Here is a 10,176-nt window from a genome sequence, read left to right on the forward strand (position 1 = left end):
TTGTGTTTAGTTGAAATTTTATAGTGATGCATGATGGCGAGGATGCAAGGTTGCATGGGATTTGTTTTTCAACGAGGAAGGGTTGTTTAGTGTAAGATAGTTATGCGTGAGGTTGTGTTGTGAATGACAAAGGTGGCGTGACCGGAAAAGAAAGTGGTCACGGTGGAGGTTATCTGGTAACAATGGGAGTGTATTGAGATGTGGTATCAAAGAGAGAAAATGAAAAAGATAAAATGATGATTTTTCTTCGAAGAAATGTGTGGGTTTTAAGTTGTTGAGATTTGGATCATGCATGAAATTGTGATTTTTGAAGAGTTTGTTCATTGTGATGGAGGAAATATGAAGTGGAAGAAGAGAAAATGGTTGGTGTTTTAAGGATGGAAGTACAAAAAGGTGGTGGTTAACGAGAACTGGAATCAGACACGAAAAGGAAGATACTCTCAAAGAAAACTCAGTTTTTTCTTCCCCATTTTTACCACGTGGCCTTTATTCTTTTTCTTCTCTTTGAATTCACAACCAGCCAAGTAAGCTAGTGTCGTGTGTGGCTTATTGATCTAGGTTGTTGTCAAACAAACATTGAACACACACACACACACACACACACACACACACACACACACACACACACACACACACACACACACACACACACACAACACACACACACACACACACACACACACCACACACACACACACACACACACACACACACACACACACACACACACACACACACACACACACACACACACACACACACACACACACACACACACCACACACACACAACACACACACACACACACACACACACACACACACCACACACACAACACACCACACACACACACACACACACACACACACACCACACACACACACACACACACACACACACACACACACACACACACACACACACACACACACACACACACACCACACACACACACACACCACACACACACACACACACACACCACACACACACACACACACACACACACACACACACACACACACACACACACACACACACACACACACACACACACACACACACACACACACACACACACACACACACACACACACACACACACACACACACACACACACACACACACACACACACACACACACACACACACACACACACACACACACACACACACACACACACACACACACACACACACACACACACACACACACACACACACACACACACACACACACACCACACACACACACACACACACACACACACACACACCACACACACACACACACACACACACACACACACACACACACACACACACACACACACACACACACACACACACACACACACACACACACACACACACACACACACACACACACACACACACACACACACACACACACACACACACACACACACACACACACACACACACACACACACACACACACACACACACACACACACACACACACACACACACACACACACACACACACCACACACACACACACACACACACACACACACACACACACACACACACACACACACACACACACACACACACACACACACACACACACACACACACACACACACACACACACACACATATATATATATATATATATATATATATATATATAAAATTAGGATTTACAAATGTGTCCAAAATACCATTTAAACAATTTAGGAAATAAGAAAAAAATTTAAACAATTAAATAGAATAAAAATTAACTTTTTTTTAATAGAGACAAATAAAAATCAAATGAGTATGTACTTGTCTCTATTTTTTTTCTCAATATTGTGACAAAAGAATAAAAATAAAATGGATTAAAATGAATAAAAAATACGTGCAAGAATGTTTGAAAAAATAAACTGAATGCACAAAAATGATTATCGCGAAATAAAATTTTCAGAAACATAAAGTTTTGATCAAATTTTAAAATAAAAAATGATCGACTAAAAGGCTTAGGCTGATAAAAATGCGATAAAAAAATAGTCAAAAAAATAAAACGAGCACGTCAGGTTAAACTAGACAAACCATAGATTAATAAAACGACGTTTGCAAGCTCGACTTTGAAATTTTCCACCCGCTAACTTTATGTACATTTGAGAATCAGTCCGAACAATCTGTCTGTAGATTCGAAAAACTATTCTGATCGACATTTTGGCCATTGTGCGAGATGAAATGCATATTATACTATGCACATGATACAAATGTCACGATGAATGCATTGATTTATTGAATGAGGGATAAAATTGGAATATGACAAATATTTAAAGAAAATTATCCAAAAGCATTTAGATCACGATGTATCTTCTAACTTAACCAGAGATCATAGGTTCGAATCCAGTCCTGGATACACAAAAATATTAAATTTTTAAAAAAGAACTTAAAACCTATCGTGGGATTACACAGTTACCTATTATGGTATTACACAATTTGAGAAATTAATCTCTATAATTATAATTGTGCATAAAAGATATTTGATTTATAAAAAAAATATTTTAAAATTAAAAAATCAAGTTTCAATAATGAAAAAAAAGTTAAGAAAGTCATTAAGGTGTCCTATTAAAGATGCTATAAATTAATACAAACAAATGAATTTTCAATTTCTATAAATTAATTCAAACAAGTGAATTTTCATCAATCTATAGTAATATTAGTTTACTTTTCCAAAAAAGAAAAAGAAAAAGAAAAAGAAAAATACAAACAAGTGAATTCTCTCCATAAATAGTCCACAGATTATAAGTTCCACTGCGCCCACCGTGTCACCCAAGAAAAAGCGCTTCCCAAACAAGGAAAACCAAAACACAAACACAATCTCACACGTGCGCTTCGCACGAGTCTCATTTCTCTCTATAAATATTCCAGAACCTTCCTTCTTACAGTCAGTGTCCGAACTCCGATCTCAACCATCCATTGTAAGTTCCGCCACCAAACTCTCAAATTTCCACTCCGTTTTCCTCTTTTTGATTCTGATCCGTTTTGTTTCTCCTTGAATTTCAACGTGATTGATTCATTGTTTCAGATTTGTGTAAAGTTGAAGAAAATGGCGACAAAGAGAAGCGTTGGAACATTGAAGGAAGCTGATTTGAAGGGAAAGAGGGTTTTTGTTAGGGTTGATCTAAACGTTCCTTTGGATGATAACTTGAACATCACCGATGATACCAGAATCCGTGCTGCTATTCCTACCATCAAGTACTTGACTGGTTATGGTGCTAAAGTCATCCTCTCCTCCCATCTGGTAACCCTTCTATACTCTCTTTGCATGACTGTAATTTGTGTTTTCATTAGATTGATTACTTTTACTAGTTTTATCTTTGTTAATCATGCTGCAAAGATTCGGTGTTGTTGTTATGGCTTTTGTTGTGATTTAAGTTAATTTTCCATTTGAGTTAGATCCGGTAAATATTTTAATTTAAAGGTTGAAGTAATGGGTATGTGGTTTCTGTTTTAATTTTGCTTATTTTGCATATTTCAATGTTGAGATGTATTGAAGAGGAGTTTGAGAAACTATGAATGTTTGATAGTAGTAGTAACTTGAAATTAATTCTTGAATGTGTTGTTTTCAGGGACGTCCAAAGGGTGTAACACCTAAGTACAGTTTGAAGCCCCTTGTACCAAGGTTGTCTGAACTTCTTGGATCCGAGGTGTGTGTTTACTAAACTGATCTGTTTGTTCTATTTTGGGATTCTATCAAACCATTCTTATTTGCTGGTTTACTTTTTTATTTTTTTTAATTATGTTGATTTCTCTTGATTATTATAGGTTACGATTGCTGGTGACAGTATTGGTGAGGAGGTTGAGAAGTTGGTTGCACAAATTCCAGAAGGTGGTGTTTTGCTTTTAGAGAATGTGAGGTTCCACAAGGAAGAGGAGAAGAATGATCCTGAATTTGCCAAGAAGTTGGCTTCCCTTGCCGATCTTTATGTGAATGATGCATTTGGCACTGCCCATCGTGCTCATGCTTCTACAGAAGGTGTTGCTAAATACTTGAAGCCCTCTGTTGCAGGATTCCTCATGCAGAAGGTATCTTGGAACTAAATGTAATTCCATGATATATTTTACAGTGTTGTTAATTAGCGGCTATAGTAGAAGCAATGCTATAGAACTATGGTGAAAATCACTATTTTCGTGATATTTATTCATTGTAGTGGGGTTTGAACCAACCCTTATTTTTCGTGATACTCTATTTTGTTCATAAAGTTGTCAAATATTTCCTATAGCACTATTGCAGAGAGGAAATTTTAACAATCCTCTATTGTCTTGCTATCCGTAATTGACAACACTAACACTACTAACGCTAGCGTTATTTAGTACAAAGTTTTGCCAAATAGTGGCTATAGCCATGGTATAGCAATGTTTTGTAGCCAAATTTGATTACTACTATTTTCTGCTGTCCGCAATGATAACAAATATATTTGGTGATTGTTGTAGTTGTTGATTGATCTGTTGTAATGTTCAATTGTTCCAGGAGCTTGATTATCTAGTTGGAGCTGTGTCAAACCCCAAGAAACCGTTTGCTGCCATTGTTGGTGGTTCTAAGGTGTCTTCCAAGATTGGAGTTATTGAATCCTTGTTGGAGAAGGTTGACATTCTCTTGCTTGGTGGAGGAATGGTGTTTACCTTTTACAAAGCTCAAGGTTATTCAGTTGGGACCTCTCTTGTGGAGGAAGACAAGCTTGGTCTTGCAACTTCACTTATTGAGAAAGCCAAGGCTAAAGGAGTTTCCCTTTTGCTTCCAACTGATGTGGTTATAGCTGACAAGTTTTCTGCTGATGCTAACGACAAGGTATTAAGCTTTTTGTGGGAGTTGGGTTTAGTATTATCATGTCCATTGCTGTGCTGTAGTGTGGCAGTGTAGCCGCTTATGAACAAATAGCTATTTTCTGCGATCCAGGATTGCTTACACCGATGTTTTGACAATTTTTCTATCAAGGAAATTTTGATGTATACTTAAAGCTTTTGTTTATTTGTGTTCAGATTGTACCAGCATCAAGCATCCCTGATGGTTGGATGGGATTGGATATTGGACCTGATTCCATCAAAACATTTAACGAAGCATTGGACAAGAGTCAAACCGTAATTTGGAATGGACCAATGGGTGTTTTTGAGTTTGATAAGTTTGCCGCAGGAACAGAGGTATGAATGATTTGCGTTTTTGAATTATTAACTATTTTTGAATGTCTTTTAAGTTATTAACTATTTTTGAATGTCTATAAGTTATTAACTATTTTTGAATTGAACGAGCTCTTATAAATCATTAACTATTTTTGAATTGTTGCACATTAATTTCGAATTGGCAGACCATTTATCTGTTGTAAACATGAATCTGTCACGAGCCTATAAAGAACCAGTGTGCTTTGATTAGTTTTTTTTGTTTTGTTGAAATTGAACAATTACACTCTTAGGAGACTGGTACAAACTGATATTTAAGTTTTTAAATTTTGATTTGATGTAGTTTTGCACTAGTGGTTGATGATTATTCTCTTTTATTTTCTGCGTGCAGGCCATAGCCAAGAAACTGGCAGAAATAAGTGGCAAAGGAGTAACAACCATCATTGGAGGAGGTGACTCTGTAGCCGCCGTGGAGAAGGCTGGACTAGCAGACAAGATGAGCCACATCTCTACCGGCGGAGGTGCGAGCTTAGAGCTTCTTGAGGGGAAGCCACTACCTGGAGTCCTTGCTCTTGATGATGCTTAAACATGTTGTATTTTGTGTTATATTATAATGGTTGGGTTTCAACCAATGTTGGTTTAATTGAGGTTGTCACTAAAGAGCTGCTCTTTTAGAAGGCTTAATATAGGATAGTTTTCAAAAATAAAAATGTTTTTGCGGCATCCATGGTGCTTGATCAAATTGTTACTGGATAATGTTCATTTTTAAAGAGTGCTTATTTAGTTGTTTCCCGTTTGCTTTATTTGCTTTGTCTTTTTTTATAATAATTCATGAGACCCTGGTTTTTGGTCTGCAAAAATTTAATACACAATCAAACAGGTTGTTATGGAGATTCCTGCTAACGAGACAGTATTATATTGAACAAAACTAAAACACCAGCATAGTATCCAAAGGGTAGACTGAAAAAACAGCAAAACAAAACCCCCCACCCAAAATTAACAGCAAAGAGCAAACAATGCAAACACTCTTTACATTAGAAAATCACAAATAACTCCTACTGAGACTTTCAGCTTCAAATGCTACACCGCTTCCACCGATGAACACCAAATCCATAAACCAGACTGCCTGCTTCCGAAAAATCTTGAAAAATGGAGCAAAATCTTCACAGCAGCCAACAGATTTCCAAAACAGAAAAGCCCCCTCACAACCAAACAATGAGTGTAAGTTGGGCAACAAGATACACCAAATAAAATAAAAAAACATGCTCAGCTTTCCTATCTTTTGCATCATGAACCAAACACTCTAAACGGAGAAGGGATTGGCTAACTATGGATTTTGATACCTTTAGTACATTTCTCTCTATTTCTCTCTAAATCAATCTTTTTTTTTATTTAAATTTTTATAAATAACATATTTTAATGATTCATTCATCTATTAATTAGTCTAAAGTTACCAAGGCACCAACGAAGTAAAGGCATCAAATACATTCCCTGCCAAAACCAACACCTTTTCCAAATTGAACAAATACAATCTTTCTTTTACAGTTCTGAAAAAATTGCCCAAAAAAAGTTTATCGAGTCGAGTCGCAGAATAAATCTCTTTGTAAGACATTTTTCCGTAATGATCAAAATTGTGTACGATAGACAATCAACCAACCATCGTGCCTCCAAAATAAAACAGTCCAATTCTATACTATATGATTCATACTTGTACTAGTCGATAGATAATCAATCTAAAAATACATCTTCTATGGTACAAAGACCACTTTGAATAATTTTTCAAACAAGTAAAAATTCAAATAATTCTTCAAAGGGAATTTAATAATGGTCGTTTGAACTTCAAATAATTTCTCAAACGAATAGAAACTCAAATAATTTTTCAAAGAGAATCTAATAATGATCGTTTGACTATTCCAGATAATTTCTTAGACTAGGAGAAATTCAAATTATTCTCTAAAAAGAATTTAAGACAATACTAAAATAATTCAACGAGTAGAAAGAAAAAGAAATACGTTGGCGCTTTGACAATTCTAGAACGCAAAATAAAGAGGGTGGGAAAAGACAAACTCAAAAATAATTTTTGTTGTATTTTGAAATGAAACATATGCATTCCTTAGTATTTATAGACATTAGATATATTATGAACTTTCTCTCTAACTTGTTATTTTGTCAAAAGATCTGCTAAGTTTTTATCAACGCGTATATGATCCACTCTTACACATCCTTTATAGATATAATCTTTAAAAATGTTGCACTTTCACCTTATTTGACGTCTCTTACTATTATAATAACGATTTTCTTAATTTTGCAATAGTCACAGTACTTTCATATTGGATAAACACAACTGACATATGTTTTTTCCACAAAGAAATTTATGCTAGCAAACATCTTAACCAACTAGCAGTTGCTAATGTTATCATTTTAGACACCATCAAGGACTGGGCAAAGATAGTTTGTTTCTTTGATTTCTAAGATACAACTTCTTCAATTATACTAAATATATAGTCACTGTTTGCTTTAAAATCATCTGATAATATGTTCCAATATGCATCGTTGTGTCCTTCAAGTACATCAAAAATTCTCTAATAATGTAGGTCAAGATTCAATGTCCTTTTAAGGTATCACATGACTCCCTCAATTGTTTGGTAATGCTCATTACTCGGTCTATTAGTAAATATGCACAACAATCATATGACATATGTAATGTCTGATTTAGTACAATCAATGACAATACTTAAGACTTCCAATGATGCTCACATACACTATCATCAATTTTCTTAAATAACTTAACACTACGATCGTATGGTGTGCAAAAAGGTTTATAGTCAAAGTAATTATATTTCTTTAAAACATTCTTCATAGACACGTATGATCTTCTACGAGGTCTTTCATTCTTTAAAACATAGTGATCTTGATTCTTTAAAACATTCTCTAAAACATAGTGATCTTGATTCCTAGAACCACATTGTCTTTTATGAGGTCTTTCATATCAAAGTAGTTACACAACAATGATTTCATATTATTTACTACCTGTATGTTTGATAACACGAAAATGTATCGTATATTTGCCTTGATTTACATTCAAAAATCGTACCGTTTTCATTTATATTTCGATTATTCCGCAAGTGTTCGGGTTATTTTTGCAGGTATTTTAATTCCCACGCTTAAATGAGTAGAGTATAGAAAAGGAAGGAAAAGAAGAAGAAACAGAAGAGAAACAATAGAAAAATCAGAAAATATGAATTTTGTGAATGTGGCGAACGTCACACACCCCATCATGATCGTCACGCTACCCTTGATTGTGACGAACGCCACAAGTCCATCACGACCGCCACGTATGCAAAGTCAGCGTAATGGGTTTCAAACAGAAGTGGTCCACGTCGCCCTAATCTTCGCTCCTTAAACCACCTTCCCGTGAATCTCTCCCTCAACTAAGTGCTCCTTATTTTTCTCAAGCACGAAGACCAAGAGGGATTATAAAAGAATGGAAGTTGGAAACTTCTTGGGCTCTCTCTCATCCTATCTCTCTTCCTTTTTTCGCTCCTGCAATTTTGTTTTCACGTTATTTTTCTTCAGCAAGCATTATTTTCTTTGACTGCAATTTGTTTACTTTTCCGTTCAGAGCTTTGATTTTCCCCCCTTTTTCCTTTCCCTTTTTCACTTAGCCAAAAGTAGTAGTTTCCTACATTGGGGAACTACTGCAACTTAGTTAGTTTAGTTTAAGCATTTGTTTCGAAGAAGCAGAATCCTACCGATCTGTGGAGGACTGCTTAAGTACTTCAAGATTCAGCCTATTCAATTAATTGAAGTTCCAGATTTTTTATTCAATTATTATTATTGCTTTATTATTAAATAATTATGTTTGCTTTATTGTTAAATTGTTTCTGTTCGTCTGTGTTTGCATTATTTAACATGTCCGGCTAAACTACCGGTATCGGTATGTAAACAATTTAATTAGACGGGATTTAATAATAATCGGTGTAAACTTCTTTTCTCAAATAATCTTTCTGGCTGTGGTTTTTAATTTGAATTTAATTAACTTTGTCACGAGAGTGAGAAGCCATTTAATAAGGTTTTGCCACGAGAGTGGGAAATTAACTAAGGTTAGAACCGACAATCGCGAGAGCGTGAGGGTCGAACTGGATAGTAAAAACTAGGCATTGATTTTAAAAACAGCGAGAGCACTTTAAAAACAATTAGAACTTATTTATTTTCAAAAAGTATTTTTAACTTCAAATGGGACAGCGAGAGTGTAAATTCTGACTTAAAAGTATAGTCCGAGTCAACAATCACGAGAGTGTGAGATAAAGCATTTTAAATGAGTATTTTCTATTGAAAGGTATTTGGTAATTAAAATATACACCGGTGACTTATCGAATCCCTGACAATTAAGTTTTTGGCGGGGACTGATTTAGTCAAATAGTGCGATTCTTTCGTTGTGCAGTATAGACTGAGGCAAAAAACTAATTTCCTTTCCCTTATTTCTAGATTGTATGCCAAGTACTCGCTCACAAGGCGAAAATTTAGTACCACCAATCGCAGAATTAGAGCGTTTCTTATATTTAAGACGCCGAGTACTAGAGTACCAACGAAGGTACAATATTCCCGATATCACCCCTCCTACTATTGAACCAGTTGAAAAACCAACCATGGCTGCAGTGGGGCCATATAATCGTCCTCTTAAGTTCTACGCTACCCCGTCCCGACAAGAACCTCACAACAGCATTGCTGCCGCTGCTATCGATTGAAACGATTTCGAGTTGAAACCCTCATTGTTATCAGATGTCCAACAATATCAATTTGCTGGAAACCCTACGGACGATCCTAATGAACATTTGACCAAGTTTGTGCAGTACGCAGACACTGTGAAGGCGAATGGTGTATCTCAAGATGCGATAAGACTACGTCTTTTTCCTTTCTCTTTAAGAGATAGAGCCTGGGCTTGGTTGCAATCCTTGCCATCCAACTCAGTCACTACATGGGAAGAACTGAAGAACGTTTTCTTAGCCCGACATTTTCTGCCGAGCAAAACTGCT

At 35.9% G+C, this 10,176-nt stretch overlaps 1 protein-coding gene across 1 annotated transcript; it reads left to right on the forward strand.

Annotated features, from left to right (window-relative positions):
* The first annotated feature begins 2,762 nt into the window (after positions 1–2,762).
* Positions 2,763–5,943, forward strand: LOC127132068 (phosphoglycerate kinase, cytosolic). Its single transcript, XM_051060962.1, has 7 exons — positions 2,763–2,943; positions 3,051–3,266; positions 3,595–3,672; positions 3,791–4,051; positions 4,497–4,814; positions 5,006–5,164; positions 5,532–5,943. Exons 2-7 carry the CDS (start codon positions 3,072–3,074, stop codon positions 5,724–5,726), a joined length of 1,206 nt encoding a protein of 401 aa, XP_050916919.1. The 5' UTR covers positions 2,763–2,943; positions 3,051–3,071; the 3' UTR covers positions 5,727–5,943.
* The last annotated feature ends 4,233 nt before the right edge of the window (positions 5,944–10,176 follow it).

Source organism: Lathyrus oleraceus, chromosome 1 (genome assembly GCF_024323335.1).
Source record: "Lathyrus oleraceus cultivar Zhongwan6 chromosome 1, CAAS_Psat_ZW6_1.0, whole genome shotgun sequence".
Lineage (NCBI taxonomy): Eukaryota > Viridiplantae > Streptophyta > Magnoliopsida > Fabales > Fabaceae > Lathyrus > Lathyrus oleraceus.